Below are 18,661 nucleotides of genomic sequence, written 5' to 3'. Positions count from 1 at the left end.
TACTCAAAGCATGTGCTGACCAACTGGCAAGTGTCTTCACTGACATTTTCAACCTTTCCTTGACCGAGTCTGTAATACCTAAATGTTTCAAGCAGACCACCTTAGTCCCTGTGCCCAAGGAAGCGAAGGTAACCTGCCAAAATGATTACCACTCACGTCGGTAGCCATGAAGTGCTTTGAAAGGCTGGTCATGACTCACATCAACAGCATCATCCCGGATACCCTAGACCCACTCCAATTCGCATATCGCCCCAACGGATCCACAGATGACGCAATCTCAATCGCACTCCACACTGCCCTTTCCCAACTGAACAAAAGTAACACCTATGTGAGATTGCTGTTCATTAACTACAGCTCAGCATTCAACACCATAGTGCCCACAAAGCTCATCACTAAGCTAAGGACCTTGGGACTAAACATCACCCTCTGCAACTGGATCTTGGACTTCCTGACGGGCCGCCCCCAGGTGGTAAGGGTAGGCAACAACACATCTGCCACGCTGATCCTCAACACTGGGGTCTCTCAGGGGTGGGTGTTTAGTCCCCTCCTGTACTCCCTGTTCACCCACGACTGCGTGGCCAAACACAACTCCAACACCATCATTACATTTGCTGACGACACAGCAGTGTTAGGCCTGATCACCGACAACGATGAGACAGCCTATTGGGAGGAGGTCAGAGACCTGGCAGTGTGTTGTCAGGACAACAACCTCTCCCTCAATGTGAGCAAGACAAAGGAGCTGATCATGGACTACAGAAAAAGGCGGGCCGAACAGACCCCCATTAACATCGACAGGGCTGTAGTGGAGCGGATTGAGAGTTTCAAGTTCCTTGCTGTCCACATCACCAACAAACTATCATGGTCCAAACACACCAAGACAGTCGTGAAGAGGGCACGACAACACCTTTTCCCCCTCAGGAGACTGAAAAGATTTTACATGCGTCCCCAGATCCTCAAAAGGTTCTACAGCTGCACCATTGAGAGCATCCTGACCGGTTGCAACACCGCCTGGTATGGCAACTGCTTGGCATCTGACCGTAAGGCACTACAGAGGGTATTGCGTACGGCCCAGTACATCACTGGGGCCAAGATTCCTGACATCCAGGACCTATATACTAGGCGGTGTCAGAGGAAAGCCCAAAAGAATTGTCAAAGACTCCAGTCACCCAAGTCATAGACTATTGGCCACCGGCCCAAGCTCCCAACCGCCAAGTCACCAACCCACCAAGATCCCCCCACAGTTCCCTGAGAGCTGCCCCTCAAAATTTTAGTCAACCATCCGAGGACCCCCACCTAAAGCCCCCAACCCCCCCAAAAAACCTCTCCCTACATTATTTTTTATCAACTCCCCATTACATATGTCACCATAGTACATTTACTGTTAATCCCCATCATTTAGTTACATTAATTTCTGTTAATGCATGGATTAATTAGGCCTACAGTCATTTACCATTCTCATTCTTGGAGTGGAAACATTGTTTGCAGAGTTCACAACCTGCTACACTTGAGAGAAACAAGTTCTGATTTATTTCATACCATCATTTAAATTTTTTCATTGTATTTTGTTAGGAGCGCTCCATGTGAGCAATGAGCATGTGTCTGCTTTTCTCTCGATGGGGTGCGTGCCTGAGCACGCATAAAAGTAGGCTAACTGGCCTGCTGCGCACAAATGTAGGAAAGTGCCCATTTGGGGATGTCTGATTTCTGATCGTCTTAACTAACTTGTTTCTCAGCCATTTTTTCTAACACTCTCCCCCTCGATAATCACTAGGCCTCGGTGTGAAAGAGCAAAATGTCGTGCTCTGTGGATCCCATATATCCAGTGGAAACGTCATAAAATACCTGAACACATTTCCCCGGAATAGGCTAGTTGATACAATGTTGCAAGTTCGCTAGCGACACCATCGGGCCTGACCTTTCTATATAAAGTCATTGGGCCGGGCCCAATTGATTTGATTGATTTGACACAATGTTGCGCTTCACTAGCGATAGCTCAAGTCAAGACAGATAGAAAGAGGCAGACAGACGCAGCAGAGAGATTGAAAGAACCTGCATTTTAATTTTTTCTTAGTTGACAATAGAAGTTATAGGCCTACTGCTTTAGCCGCCAATGGCTCACGGTGTCCATATGGCAGAGGGTGGTGCTCTCGCTTTAGAGGAATTTAAAGTTTTAGATTTGTATATTTTTCATTCCGATTTGTATTATTAAACATGTGACAAACCAAAACGTTATTATTGAAATGAAACTGTTCCACGAAAATGTGCATATGAAAATCATAACTGGCAGATCGGTAGAAATGGTAGAATAAATTGTAAGCTTCCCCAAATGCTTCCTAGGAATAGACTGTAGTGAACAGAGCGCACATTTCTTTGTACTGCATAATTACAACGGTGGTGTGTGTGTGAAAGAGAGAGATAACGAGAGGGGTGTTGTAACTAAGATTGTGCCTATTAAAACTGAGCACAAAGGGACAGCTATGCGATCCATCGCAGAGAAAAGTGCTCACCTCGATCCAGCACCAGTGAGTGTAAAGCACCACTCACTGTGCCGTGCCCAGCACTGTGGGTTAGTACACCTAAGTTTAGAATTGTAAACATATAGAAAATAGAAGTGGAAAACTATTGCGAGCACTTCTCCAGATCACTTGATATCCACCACAGGGGGAGAGAAGAGGGAGAGAGAGAGAGAGAGAGAGAGAGAGAGGGGAGAGGGACAGAGAGAGACCTGACTCAATTCAAACTAAACTGTCTATCATACAGCAGAGTGTGTGTCCAACTCCAAACCCCCACAACTGAATAGATAAGAATCATGTGCACACTCATGCAGCACCTGTACTTCCCGCTGCTATGTACTGGTGAACCGGTGTTTGAGGTGTGTGGTTGCAATATCAACAGTGCCTTATCTCTGGTATATCTTGGCATGCATAATTTAAGACTGTTTAAATTGTGTGCAGCGCAATGGACATATAATACACAATGTCTCAGGAAAGACTGTCTGGGTTGTCAATACTTAGTATATAGAAAACAGTGGGCCTACAGGCCATGGGGAAAACATTTGCACTCAAAAATGAAAGGCGGCGCGTACGTCGCATACTGTAGCTCCTATAGCCCTCTACATATAAAACAAGAGAGAGACAAGCACAGACACAGATCAGCTTTTTTCTAAGAGAAAGAAAGAGAAATAGAGACAGACATGGAGAGAGATGCAGCAAGGAATACTTCAGGAGAAATGTTAGGTTATTTGATGTGTAATTAATATTGTATATAGCTGTAGATAGTATACACTGCATAATGAAACGATACCTAGTAAGCTAGTGTTTTGAGGGTGGACTGACTGTATTATCTGGCATTAAAAACCCCTAGAGTCTAAGCCTGGGGGGGTTTGTGGTAAATGGTGTTGCATCGTGCCTAAGAACAGCCCTTAGCCCTTAGCCAGAACAGCCCTTAAACCCCCCCCACAAGGAAACAGAACCAATAGAGCATCCAGGAATGGTTGTCATAATATCAGAGTTCAGATGGACCTGCAATCTGTATTGTTAGGGGATCTGAAAAACTAGGATCAGTCAATGGGAAATATAATTATAGTCTTAGGCAAAGTAGTCGGTAGACATTTTACAAATTGGGAGGTTCAAGACCCTCGTAAGACATCACAGTAAAATGGAGGGATGTATTGCAAAAGGAAATATCAAAATGGTGTTATACTTGGAAAGATGGGTTAATCTGTGGACATCGGAGGGTTGAAGTTAAGATCAGAATGAATGGTGGATTGGCCGCTGTGGGTGAAAATCCAGCACTTGCAGAAAGAGGAAATTAGGATATATATATATATACTGTATATGTGTGTATAATTATTTTTCTACATGTATTATTTGTTTTACATGTGAGTGAAAATAGCTGTAAGTAGCAGTAGAAGTACTGTTGTCCATTAGTTTTCTCCAATCAGGGGAGGGGTGGTAGGGTTGGGGGAAAAAAACAAAAAAATAATAAGAGAAAATTAGGGTGTCCAATACAATCTAAAATACTACATAAATAATAGGTGATGACTTCAATTAAAACTGAACATGTAGGTGCACCAAAATAATCACCAGTCGTCCTCATTTTTGAGGGATTGCCCCACTTCCCCGACCTAGTAAAGAAGATAGGCCGTCTGTCCTAAAAACCTATATGGAAGAGAATGACTCATATTTCGTCTACATCCCTCTGTGGAAATCGCTAGGCGATATTGAGCTCTTCAGAATGTAGTGAGGTTTGATGGAATGTTTATTGCAGTAAGGTGAGTTCCCGTTGAAAAAGATTGCAGATATAGATGGTCCACTACACCACAACACAGAGTACTTCAACCCTACATAGTGTTCAGTCTGCAGTGTGCTCAGACAGTCCACTTGTAATGTGCAGTAAGGAACCATTCAGCCTACGTTCAGACAGTCTACGCTAGATGTTCAATACCCCTCAGTATTCACTCGGTGTGATACTAAACAAGTATCCTTGCACAGCCTTTGGATTTGGAACTGGCCTTGATCATTCTGTGAAGATATTGATAGTACTTGTTACTGGTAATGCTGACTATGCTCTCTAACCCATACCTTTGTCAGAATGACTGTATGTACATAGAAACAGCAGAGGCCTTTCTGAAGGATTAAACATACAGTGAGATACAGTACAGTATGGAGTAACAGCAGAATAGCTTGGCCCTGTATACTACAGGGAAGAGAGGGGAACTGCTCCGTCCTATGTATGCTACATGTCCTATGACAGTCAGACCCTACACCCTGCCTGGCTCTGCCACCTCTGCTCACTTTGCACTGCCATCCCTGCGACGAGCCATCGGTCTTCCTGCACAACCCAGTCATGATGCCTTTCTATTCTGGCCCCACAGTCCTCACAGTGGAGGAATGACTTTCCTGCTACTGTCAGGAGGACAGCCGAGTTGCTGACCCATCCCTTCAAACAGCACCCTGGTTTCTGACCTGGCCCCTCCTTGTACTTCCTGTACCTGCGTAGAACATCTGACATATTACGTATACTTAGCACTATATAGTCTAGCTCCCAACCAATACGAATAACCAATAATAATATTCAGAAGCACAAACTTTGGTACGAGAGTTATGTGCCAAGATTTTCTCTGCTTCACCTTGTGATGCAACAGTGATCTGCAGTATTTCAAACTACAAATGATACTGACAGTTCAGGCATCATCTTTGCATTGTTGCTGTCAAAATGTCATTGTTATTTTTGACGCATTTACTTATAATGCTTGGATCAAGTGGTTGTTTCAAATTCCTTACTGAATGCAGTTATTGTAAGTCGTCCTGAATATGGTAGACGATATCAGAGAATAAAAATGCAAGATTACCTAAGGAATAGCGTTTAGAAATACAACATGATGAAACATTATTGTTCTGATCCCAGGGTAGAATCTGTTCTTGTGGGTTAGCCTGTGGTTCCCCCCTCGTTAGTCCAGTCTAATGTGGCAGAGCTGCTCTTATAAGGATGCCTGACTGTATTGGAGCAGGCCCAGATCTAGACCACTTCCCTAGACAACCCCAAAAGTGTTATACTTTCAACAAAGATGCACTTTCTGGGGTTCCATCTATAATTGTAAAATACATTGGTTTTAGTGTTTAAAGGGATACTGCGAGATTCTGGCAATTTCTCTACTTACCTAGAGTCAGATGACCTCATGGAAACCCTTTTTATGTCTCTGCTTACAGTATGAAGGAAGTTACAAATAGTTTGACTAGCATATTCTAACTAGCGTTAGCGTAATGACTGGAAGTCTACAAGTATGCTATCGTATTCAAAACTACCTTAATTGCCAGAATCTCACAGTATCTCTTTAAGAAGAAGAAGCCAAGTTAGTTTAAAGGAGCAGTTACATAAATCTAAAGAGTATCAGGAAACATCTATACTAGACCAGCAATTACACTAGTGAATTTAACCCATCAGTAGCCCATCCTTTTCTCTGTCCTTTGGAATTATGTGATAAGATGTGACAACAACTGAGTTACCTAGCTTCTATCATGTACAACACTCACATTGATGAAACATCTATTGACAGCTCTGTAAATCTTGGTGAACTAACTAATCAAAGGTTGTGCCATCTCTCTAATCTGCCTGCGATTTCTTTTAAATAACTGGAATATATCACTATAATGCAGCTACCATAATGCTTTTAGTGTCAATCTTTAGGAACACTAGTTACAGTGCATTCAGAAAGTATTCAGACCCCTTGACCTTTTACACGTTTTGTTACGTTACAGCCTTATTCTAAAATTGATTAAATAAACATTTTTCCTCATCAATCTACACACAATACCCCATAATGACAAAGCGAAAACAGGTTTTTAGAAATGTTTGCAAATGTATTAAAAATTAAAAACAGAAATACCTTATTTACAAAAGTATTCAGACCATTTGCTATGAGACTCAAAATTGAGCTCAGGTTCATCCTGTTTCCATTGATCATTCTTGAGATGTTTCTACAACTTGAGTCCACCTGTGGTAAATTTAATTGATTGGACAGATTTGGAAAGGCACACACCCGTCTTATATAGCTGACAGTGCATATCAGAGCAAAAACCAAGCCATGAGGTCGAAGGAATTGTCCGTAGAGCACAGAGATAAGGATTGTGTCGAGGCACAGATCTGGGGAAGGGTATCAAAACATTTCTGCAGCATTGAAGGTCCCCAAGAACACAGTGGCCTCCATCATTCTTAAATGGAAGAAGTTTGGAACCACCAAGACTCTTCCTAGAGCTGGTCACCCGGCCAAACTGAGCAATTGGGGGAGAAGGGCCTTGGTCAGGGAGGTGACCAAGAATCCGATGGTCACTCTGACAGGGCTCCAGAGTTCCTCTGTGGAGATGGGAGAACTTTCCAGAAGGAAAACCATCTCTGCAGCACTCCACCAATCAGGCCTTTATGGTAGAGTGGCTAGACGGAAACTGATGAAACCAAGATTCAACTCTTTGGCCTGAATGCCAAGCGTCACGTCTGGAGGAAACCTGGCACCATCCCTACGATGAAGCATGGTGGTGGCAGCATCATGCTGTGGGGACGTCTTTCAGCGGTAGGGACTGGGAGACTAGTCAGGATCGAGGGAAAGATGAACGGAGCAAAGTACAGAGAGATCATTGATGAAAACCTTCTCCAGAGCACTCAGGACCTCAGACTTGTGTGAAGATTCACCTTCCAACAGGACAACGACCCTAAGCACACAGCCAAGACAACGCAGGAGTGGCTTCAGGACAAGTCTCTGAATGTCCTTGAGTGGCCCAGTCAGAGCCCGGACATGAACCTGATCGAACATCTCTGGAGAGACCTAAAAATAGCTGTGCAGCAACGCTCCCCATACAACCTGACAGAGCTTGAGAGGATATGCAGAGAAGAATGGGAGAAACTCCCCAAATACAGGTGTGCCAAGCTTGTAGCGTCATACCCAAGAAGACTCGGAGCTGTAATCGCTGCCAAAGATGCTTCAACAAAGTACTGAGTAAATGGTCTGAATACTTATGTAAATGTGATATTTCCATTTCTAAAAACCTGTGGTTTGCTTTGTCGTTATGGGATATTGTGTGTAAATTGATGAGGGAAAGAACGATTTAATCAATTTTACGTAACAAAATTTGGAATAAGTCAAGGGGTCTGAATACTTTCCGAAAGCACTGTATATACAAATCTATACAAGGGGCCATCAATACAATTTGCCCAATTTCGTAAGCACCATTCTACCCTCACATTCTCTGCAGTGCTCCTAATCCATTGCTGATTGGAGCAACTGTGTATATACCAAGTTGTACAGGGAGTGGCTAAGGGTTTAGTACATCGAATATAAATTATTTGTCTCTAAATGATCTGAGCCATTTCAAGACGAGCTGTCAGTGCCTTCTGCACTTGCTGGAATCAAACACAAGGGAATGTCTAATCAGAATAAAGACCATGCATCATAGATCAATAGGAGACATGTTATTTTTAGTCCAACCCCAGCTGCACACATCTCTCACAAGCCTAGTTAGAAAACACTTAGAGAAGACAGAGCCTCAGAACTGTCAACAGCTTCCTGTTAGGTTAAAAAAGGAGGGCTAATGATCATTCTCACTGCAGGGGGTAAACACACACACACACACACACACACAGTAAGCAATCGCAGCCAGCCAGATGAGGCAGAGGGAGATAGGAGCTCATCCTCGGGTTTAACCTCAAGGTGTTTTTGCTGCAATGGCGACAGAGTTGGCGCAAAGTTATGGTGATCTCCAGCCAACTTTGTTAGTTATGTAACGTCCTCAGACTAATCCTTGGCTGAATGCATCCCAGCCTCTTACTGCTATAGGCTCCATGTAGCCTTGTGATTCCTGATAACAAGATAAACCAACCACAATACAAAACAACCCAAGCAGACAAACAGTAATGAATCTTCACCTATGACAAGATTACCAACAGCCTACTCATGTACCCTGCTCTTCTCATTATGTCTGGTTCAGCACATCGTTTTGTAAAGGATGAGCATTGAGGAAATTAAATGTTAAAATTGAGACTTGTCTACAAAACAGTCCAGAGAAAAAAAAACGTTGTGCTTGATTTACATACATCCGCTTCTGCTACCCAATTCAGAGCAGCACACAGCCTGAGGAAAGCCTAGTAAGCCATATTCCCAGGCTCTGGTAGTCAGTCTGTCAGTATGGCAGAATGTTCCGCACCGATACAGAGGTCTGCCCTTGCTACACAAATCACAAGAGGTCTGCCCTTGCCATGCAAGCCAACAGAAACACATCCACTCTCCACCCAGCTAACAACAAATGTTCCCACAACTTTAGAGTCTCATTAGGTCATTATCTAATGTTTTCACAGGAATGTTCCAGTGACACGCAAGGACTGTTTCCAAGAGACCATTTCATTAATGTCAAATGAAACATGGTTGCCATGTTCTCAAAATATAACATATGTTTTAGACAAGTTTCATGAGAACGTTGTATGAACACTTGTGTCCGGTTTTCTGTGGGTTAGGAAAATATTCCATCAACTTTCCACCAAACATACACAGAACATGGTTAACATATTCTCAGAATATAAGATATTAATGTTCTAGAAATGTTTCATGGGAACGTTGCAAGAACATTCCTGTGTATCTGTCATCAGGCCATCACCTGATGGTCCCAAAGAAACGTTCTCCACAAAAAAATATATTGTTTCATTACACTGTGGCAGAGCCCATCAAGGCTGTGATTGGTGAACCACTGAGCCATTCACAGCTCTTTGTTGGCAAGGTGAGGGACACACACACACAATGAATGCTTTTAACATTTAACATAGTGTTTTTATCTGACTATTCTCTCATCATTGATTTGATGTACTTTTTTCAGCAATTTTAGGGCTTTTTGTGTAGTGGTCTATTGTTGGTGGGGCATACAACCCTGTTTTAATGTTACTCCTGAATCACTATGATCAATAAAATATGTTTTCTTGAATGTACTTTTAATAGAGCTGAGATAAAGTCCATTCACCCTATTGCTTACACCTATCCAGTTGTTTCAGATCTACACAAGTGCCTAGGAAGAAGGGGTTAGGGTTTGTTCTGGACAGGGCCTAACTATACTGGCCCAATAAGCACACAACTTAGGGATAACCCTTATTGGGACAGTGGTTAGGGTGTTTGTCATTGATGCTGGTGGCCTGGGTTTGAAATCCGCTAGGGGAGTTACCCTACTCTAACATTCTTAGCAATATACAGTATGTTCATGTAATTATTTGGCTACATTTACAACATTCCTAACTTATCTAATTAAAATAAGACCCTGATCGAAAGATGAGAATCTGTAGGATTACCCCTTCAGCACAAATTAAGGCCACATTTCCACTACCTCTCATAAATGATCAGTTGTTATTAATTCTATATAGCTGAGCATCTGTCCATTGTCTTCTTGAAATGCACTTTGAAGTCAATCTCAGCTGTGTTAAAGGTACACACTCATGATCATTGAGATTCAGGACTAACATTACTGGGTAAAATGCCCCACCAACATTAGACCACTACACAGAAATACATAAAATGGATGAAAAATTAAATCTATTCCGTGTGTGCCATTCTATTGTCTTTCATGTCAACATAAAACAGATAAAACGGTCTGAACATTTTAAATCAGTCAAACACCCCAAAGCCATACAGCATGAAGCATGAAGACTATAAACTACAACTGTGTGTAGAATAAATGTACAGTCACAAGCAGTACAGTACAACAGATATGAAAGGAGGGACAAACTGAAGAAACAGTGTGCTACTTGAAAGCTTAACATAGTTCTTTTCCCTCCCCTAAAAGTTTTCAAATGGAGGCTCAGGCTCTCTTTGAGGTGCTGTTTTATAATTTTTTCCTCTAGACATAGCACTGCAGATTACCATCAGGTTAGCTATAACACAATGCTCCTCTCTGAGTCAATAGGCACATTGTCTGACTGGTGACCAGAGAGATAGACAGGAACATCACACACAGATAAATGGGCTGTAGTAATAATTATTATTATTATTATTATTAACAGGCTGACTGACCCACCAAACGGAAAAACAGTTGTTTAATAATGGAGCTGGGAAATACAGAACTCTGCAGAACTGTTTACTGTCGTAGTAAATATATAATGTTATAGCTTGGTCTGACTAAAATCTTGTGCATGACCCATTTTGTGTTGGGCCTTTGTATTCAATACAATGGACAAAAGAGTCCTATCTTGTCAGCCTTGTCAGCAGGTGGCTAAGGACAACACCCACGCCATAGGTCTCTCAGTTCTTCCAACTCACGAGTTCTTGCTCTGAGGCACACACACACACACACACACACACACATCATCACTGATAAACACACACACACACACACACACACACATCATCACTGATAACACACACACACACACACACACACACACATCATCACTGTTAAACACACACACACACACACACACACACAAAAATCCCCTTCTCTTAGGCTGAACATCTGAAGACAGAGAACCCGACTCAGAGCCAATGCAACAGTGATACTAACCTGGAGGGGACCTCGCCCAACTCATCAGGACCAATCAGAAGATCAGAACTACTAGATTCAACCTACTTCATTTTATTGTATAAAATGTCAGCACACAATGTTTCGGGGCTCTCTCAGATATCTCCCTACGAGATTGACGAACGGGTCCGTGCACGCGATTCCAGATATCTTTACCTCTGAATAAACTGCCTTTATTATACCATATCCACCCTGTCCAAAGTCTCTACTTGGTCTCAGTTCTCCAGTAAACTTGTTTTATCAACATTACCTAAGGGCAATTTTAAATTAGCAGAACAAATCAAATCAAATGTTATTCGTCACATGCTTCATAAACAACAGGTGCAGACTAACAGTGAAATGCTTAGGGGAGAGCCGGGAGGAAAGTAACACGGGGCGAAAGTAACATGGCCATTTTCTCAGATAACACAGAAGCTAGAATGACGTAGTAAAGTCAGCACGTTCCTAATGTGGACGAAGAGCTCCATGCAAAGAAACAGCCCAGTCTGACCCTGTTTCGCCGAGTTATCAACAAAAAGTGGTATTGAGCAACGTAAGTAAAAAAAACTGACCCGGAAGTGTTTTTCAGTTGTAGAATTGTGTTTAGTTGTTTAAGGTTCCAAACATATGTCATTTTTTTTAACCCATCTAGTGACAGTATAGGTTTCAAGTATCATGCTAGCTAGGCTTGGGTGTTAGCCTGTGAGAAGTTACAGGACAGATGGGTGGGACGAAAGTAACACAATGTAAACTGATGACCTGGAATAAAATAAAGTAAACATTTAAGCACAGGCCATTGTCTCCTCTAGTTCATATTGCTTTTATAATGTTAGCAAAATATCAACAAGTGACTGAATGTTTGAAAATTATACATGACATCATTAAATGTCTTAATCAATTGACTTGATGGATCAGCTTCTCACATAAGCTTTTATCGACAGGTTAGTGGTTAAAAATATATATCTTTATGATTCTGGGGGTCAATTACCTTGAGTCAAGCCATGGCAATGTGAGGAGAATAAAGACGTTTATTCTATCAAGACACGAGGAGCGCGCATGACAAGGACAGCTGGAGCGCACCTGATTGGTCGGGCTAAGCATTAATAGTAATTGAAAATGGTGAAAAACATCTTACTACATTCCCATTAAAGTGAGATGAGAAAATGATGCTTAATATAACTTTTATGTGATCCATTTTAGTCCGATGAATATTGTAATGCAAAACATTGCGGTTGCACAACATTACGATGTTGACACATGGTTCATTTTCATAAATTTCGAACCCATACCATTAATTATTCAAATTGACACAAACATGAAATTATGTCTGATAGTAAATTTGTTGAAAGTAAAGAGCATTACAAACCAGAAATTTAGATAAGACCGATTTTGTGCACTTCAAGTTGCCTGCAGGTAAGGGAGAAGATATACGGTCATGCCTGGTGCCCAAATTGATGACGTATGTCGCACAATGAGTGTGGAGAGGAATGGATTCGGTTCAGTCAGTCGTCCTGATGAGCCCTTCCCAGCTAGGTAGTTTATATGCTGGGCTGGCTAGCTGGCAGCAACAACAGGATGGTGCTGGTTAAAACTTGTAAAGAAAGTTATGTTTATTTTGAAGGGCGAGGGAGAAATAACTTGTAGTATTGGTCACCATCTGGAAGTCACCATGACATGCCAATTAGCTAAAGTAACAGCCCGGTGTTAATGACCAGTGCAACTGTGTTGGGAGGTGCTTTGCTGACGTGAGTTGCATCCCACTGGGCTTTTACATGTCGCAGGCGGTATTTAACGTGGCCAATTTGTTCATTTTATTTAGAGTAGGATAGCAGCCTGCACCGAGAAATAACTTGTAATATTGGTAGTAACCATCTGGATGTCACCGTGATACAGTCTACACTGCTCAATGGGGAGAGTTTGCGCTGCAAGCTGGTAACATAACAACACGGGGCACAGTGTCCTTCACTCCCGCTTGCCGCAGTAAGGAGGAAAGTAGCTAGATAGTGTAGCCAATATCAGGCCAGAGACAGCTAAAGCACATTAATTGTAGGCTAGTGATTTGTACACGTACGGCATTAACGCCTACATTTTTGTGAAAATATAATAATAACAATTACTCTGATAAAAGCTGAATGATTCTGAACACTCTCCCAATACATTTTCAAAATTTCTCACTGAAGTTTATAGCCACAAGCACAAACTAGCTACCTAGCTGGGAAGGGCTCATCAGGATTACTGACTGAACCGAATCCGCTCATCTCCACTCGACTATTGCTGCGCGACACTATGTCATCAATTTGGGCACCAGGCGTGTCTGTATAGCCTCTCCCTGCAGCTAAACGCTCTCTCATAACTAACTAAAACAAACGTACATCCCTTCTCCTAAATGTGTTAACAGCTTTCAGGCCAATTTCATGTCAAGAAGATTTTGTATTCTATGAGACTTTGGTGGCAATAGCCTAGATCTGAGACAAACCGATTAGAAAACGATGGAATAATCAGCACATTAAAAGAGAAGAAGCAATAGATCTTGAGCCCTCAGCCGTGGTGGTGTGACTGCTGCTGCTGTGAGGGAAATCTCCCTCTCTAAATTAGAGGGAGAAACCTGAGTATGGGCCTGGGTGAATGGGGTGTGGGGAACGAAAGACAATACAATACAGTGCCTTGTCTGTGTGACCTGCTGATATAGCCACGGTATCTTAGATCATAGTGTGACTTCCCAGGTCTCTGATTGAGTGTCTCTCCGGGGGCCTGGCATTTCAGACACGGTTTTAACACCCTAGTGAAGGCAGAATGAGGGGCGCAGGCCCTCTTTTATAACCCCTGGAGAGGGTTCACAGGTTGGATTACTCACACAGCCACAGATGCTTTAGCTTAGGCTACAAACCCCCCACACTGACACAAAGAGGACAAACATTTTTCCTCCCAGTCAGTATTGAATTAATGGTTAAACCTGCCACGAGAGACTGTGTGTGGACCCGAATATCCAAGACCCGACATGGGACCCGAGCAGGTCCGGGTCCAAATTCTAACTTTTCCCTCGGGTCCAGGTCAGGTCCTGTTTGATTGTCATCGGGACTCGGTCCTATGTAACTACAGCTGATAGACCCGAGTGGCCCCGAATGCACCTGACCACTGCTCTGGATAGCCTTTAGCATATTTATTTTATGCTAATAAGGTGAATTTATTGAATTATAGAAGGCCTAGCCAACATATAAATACCTATTTGTTAACCAGAAGAGCAACTTGGCTGATAAACATTATTTCACTCGGGTCCAATTGAGTCTGGTCCAGGTCGGGTCTAGGTCTGGTTGTCATCGGGTCCATTCGGGTTCAGTTCTTATTGGTCTGATCCAACTTCTTGGACCCGAGAAGACCTCTAATATGGTACCTAAAGAGAATGTTAAATCATTCCTCTAGTGTGGGACAGAGTAAAGTGGAGTAGGACTTTGAGATTGGGGTAGGTATTACCTGCGGCCGCGGGTCAAACTGCAGTGACATGTTGCGGCTTGCAGCAGCAGCCAGTGAGAGAGCACATTGCTGCGTTTGTGACTCAGAAGACAGCAGCTGCAGTACAATTCAAATGGCAGAGGGGTTTCCTGCGAGAAATGAGGGAACCACTTGGCAAAGGAAACACTGCCACTAAGAACTAAAGCTGAGAGACAGTGGACGGCCCTGGGTGTGTTCTGTTGGTCCATGCTTACTGTACACTGTGAGGAATACGGTTACTGTGTAATGTGTGATACTGTACTCTGTAAGCCTTGTCCTCAAGGGAGTGGGAAAACATGGGAGAACGAAACTAAACACAATAGTTTTAGGCTGCTGTATAACGAGACACGTTTGTGAAAGTCAAATATGAAGAAAAAAAATTTACGCGCTGCGGTCGCTGTCAAGGTGTTCCCAAACCAGCTGTGTGTTGTCGCGGTGTTACCGTGGTGTGCGCAGTGAGGTCCCCAGCTCATTGAGAGCTTTGATTTGGGCTCGCACGCAAAAGGATCATTAGACCACACCAATGCGCCTACACTGCTGAAGCCAGATGTGCTGCTACATGTATGCTGCCCACATCAGGAATCCCTCCCATGTGACAACCTGGCGCTAAGCTTTGACAAGACAAGGTAATACATTCTTTCACAGGGCTTGCAGTCTCCCACCACTGCAACACAGCCACACACACACACAGCCACACACCTCCAAATGTCCTCTCCAGCGATTCATTTTTACCTGATGTTGGATCCAATTCGCTCAACTCTTTCTCTTTGCGTTCTCTCTCCTCTTTCCGTGCCCTTTTCCCCCCACTCTTTTTCCCCTTCTTCTCCTTCTTCCTGTCCTCCGACATGCTGTCAATTGAAAGTGTAAATCCTCTCAGGAAAAAAATTAACGAAAAAAACAGGTAGTCCTGTGGGGAGCGTGTGGCAAGCGGGCGCTAGACTCTAAGCTTGTCAGAGCGTCTCCCCTCTTATATAGACTTGCACCAATCACCCACAGTAGGGAAACACCTACTTACAGCAAGGCAAAGAGAGAGAGCAGAGAGAGAGAGAGCAGAGAGAGAGATAGAGGACCAAAGAGGGAGAGAGACTAAGGAGAGAAAGGGGAGGGAAAGAAAGAGAGGGAGGGTAGTAAGAGAGAGCGAGGGGGTGAGCAGGGAGGCAATTCATTGTTCCCTGCCTAGAACTATCAGATAAGCACAGCCTCTTCTAGGCCCTCAAGCTGGAGCGGAGACCTGAGAGGCAAAATCCCAAAACACCCCCTTCCTCTCTTGCCCCTCGCCCTCCACTTGCGTGTTCACGCGGGTAGGGGTTAATTAGGTATAGAGGCTAATTAGACCCTCCGATAGCCACTTTGACCATGCCAGCAACGCTGCCGGCTTCAGAGCGAAGTGGAATCACATAAGGCACCACATTATTGTTGAGTTTGCGCAATGAAGAAAAAAGAAATATGAAGAGGCGTGCCTAATGATATGACATGTGCCTTTGTTTATGTCTGATTTCGACATTTGACACGTGTATAAAATTAAATACCTCCCAAATTAAATGTTTAACTGTTACTGAGGTTCACATCTTGTAAAACAACAGGTGGAATTTGTTCATTTGAATTACGTGTTTTATTATTTAAAAGTGGAACACAAATTGCATCATTCAAGTCGAAGTTGATTAGTTTATTGATCCCCTTGCCACTCTCTGGAAGTCAACAGAGGGCCCTCCGAGCGAGTTGGTAGTGGCGAGGGGGTGGTTTGGGATTCACAGAGAGAAGACCCACAGAACAGAGGAGATGGCCCATATAGCAGGCCACTTGTAGCCTCCCCCAGCCCCAGCAACCCCTAGCCTGGAGCATCTAGTCTTTATGACTGACCCATGCACCCCTGGAGAGGGGCCAGTTAACCCCTCCCCCACTCTGACCACCCAGCTCCCTTTGGGTCTGACCCCCACTGTGCAGGTTGGTGAGGGGGTCTCTAAACAATAACATGCTCCCCAAACTCACCTCATCTGGTTCTGATTTAGGTAATGAACACTGAAACCTAACAAGAGGATATGCATTGAAAACAATGAAAACTAGAAACTTCACAATGCATGACATATGCATGCTCCTTACACACAAACATAAATTTCCTCTCCACACCTCTCACTCTCCTTATTTTCTCTCTTCCTCGCTCGCTCTCTCTGCCCCCTTTCTACCTCCCCTTTTCTCCACTCTGTGTCCTCCTACCCTGCAGTGTTAGCAAGCCCCAGCATGTCTGTGGTTGTGTCTTTCTCTGCTGGCGTGTCGTCATCACCAACCTGAGCAGCAAGCTCTGTCTCTCTCTCACACTCACACACACACGCAGTCTGTCTTACAGATCCTTCAACACTGCACAGCAATCACACAGTGTAAATTACTGCTGATAAAGCAATGCAATTAAATCCAATAGCCTGACAAATAAAGTTATATGATCTTAGAAGCTCGAAGAACCATTCACATACGTCTGTCAGAGACAGACAGATCGAGTGGCGAATGAGGTGAGCCCCTCCCCTCATCATGAAGAGCCACTCGCCCGCCCTCTAATCATTCTCGGGCATGCCGAACTTCCACACACTCTTGCGAGTTGGGGAATTTGGTGCGATATCTCACATATGGTATCAGTGAACAGGGGTTAAGTTCTCTTTCAATTATTCGTTTCGATATCTCACATGAAGGATATGGCCAACTCCCATATCGCAGCATGCAGGCACGAATAGTGAACTGACAGTGCATGTAGCTGATTCACTGGTTTTGTAGTAAAGCGGTTTTAAAGGAGAGATATTTCATCTCCATGATTTCCAGCGGCTCAAAAAGCTTCTGTGAAATAGCCTCAAGCACAATAGACTAATCCCATGATGGGACTAAAGGCTTGGGAACTGGACGTAAGCGACATGCCCCCTTCATGAAACGACATAACAAGGGCTGTTTTCCCACTGTGTTATTGTCAAAGAAAATATGACAGGCCAAGACAGTGATAAGATAGACCTTAAAGAGATTCTCGTATACCTTTTAGTCAGTAGATCTGTTATAGCACTCACAAGCCAAAAGTGAGCCTTTGGGCCCTCCCTGCATCCTCAGGATAATGCTGGGTAGGCCTCTTGCTAGCTGTCATTCAAATGCAAGTGGCTGAAGCTCATTGGCTAGAATTGAAATTGCTAGGGGACAGTAATTCTGCTCATAGATTATGCATGTGGTAGGTTAAAAAAATGCTTTCTTAGTCACCAAAGTACCGGAGCATGTCATTAACAGTGGAGAACGCATTCCCTCTGTCCATAAGGTCCTGCAGAAAGCATAAAACCTCTGATACAGAGCATTGGTAAGGAATTCTCTGTTTTTGGTCACACCACTTCTCAAAGACGCACCACTTGTTTCCATACAGTGAAGGAGCCCTGGTGCTCAGTGTCAATGACCCGAGAGGCAGACCTGTCACATCCAGATTTAACCTCTCACGGGTCAGGCCGAGGGGGCCATGGTTCCTGGGTGAGGGTGGAAAATCTCTGTTCTCTTGGGTCAGAAGATCCCTGCGTAACAGGAGTTGCCAGGGCTAGTCATACAGCAGGAGAATGATCTCTGCTATCCGGAGCTTGCCTGGCCATCGAGGGGTTACCAAGATGAGGGACGAGCCTTCTTCCCTCACTCTGACTACAGTGGGGAGTATGACACTTAGAGGAGGAAAAGTGTAACGCAACACCCTCGGCCAAGGGTGTGCCAGCGTGTCCACCCCCAGTGTTGCGTCTCCTGCTAGCGCGAAGAACAATGGGTAGTGTGCGTTTTCTTTTGCGATGAAGAAATCTACGGATGCTTGACTGCATCTCTCCCAGATCTGTTTCACCACTTGGAGATGGAGTCCGCTCCTACATTCAGTACTCCCGGGACATGAGTTGCGCGAAGGGACAGTAGATGTGCCCTGCGCCACTGAATAATCCTGACGGATAGTCTGTAAGCACAGGGAGTGAGTGCCACCCTGGCGGTTGATGTAAGCCACCAAGGTCGTATTGTCTGTTCTGATCAAGACGTGACAATTCCAAAGGGAGGGTAGAAAGTGTTTCGGTGAAAGAACCACTGTCAGTAATTTGAGGTAATTTATGTGAGCAATGTAGAGTTTATTGCATTCCCCTCGTGAACTGCGCCCCAGCGCGGCG

The 18,661-nt window shown here is 43.8% G+C and overlaps 1 protein-coding gene across 3 annotated transcripts in view; it reads right to left on the bottom strand.

Moving 5' to 3' along the window:
* LOC121579599 (pro-neuregulin-2, membrane-bound isoform-like) overlaps positions 1 to 18,661 on the bottom strand; it is a 127,924-nt gene that overhangs the window by 57,365 nt on the left and 51,898 nt on the right. Inside the window, exon 1 of one of the 3 annotated variants that reach the window (XM_041894338.2) lies at positions 15,246 to 15,440. The exons of the other annotated variants lie outside the window; for them this stretch is intronic. Coding sequence (XP_041750272.1) covers positions 15,246 to 15,360 — 115 coding nt within the window. The 5' untranslated portion in view covers positions 15,361 to 15,440. Of the gene's footprint in view, positions 1 to 15,245; positions 15,441 to 18,661 lie in introns of those variants that run through there. 3 annotated transcript variants of the gene reach the window in all.

This window comes from Coregonus clupeaformis, chromosome 13, assembly GCF_020615455.1.
Source record: "Coregonus clupeaformis isolate EN_2021a chromosome 13, ASM2061545v1, whole genome shotgun sequence".
Taxonomy (NCBI): domain Eukaryota; kingdom Metazoa; phylum Chordata; class Actinopteri; order Salmoniformes; family Salmonidae; genus Coregonus; species Coregonus clupeaformis.
The sequence above is the reverse complement of the archived record's forward strand: the minus strand, read 5'-3'. Positions and strand labels throughout refer to the sequence as shown.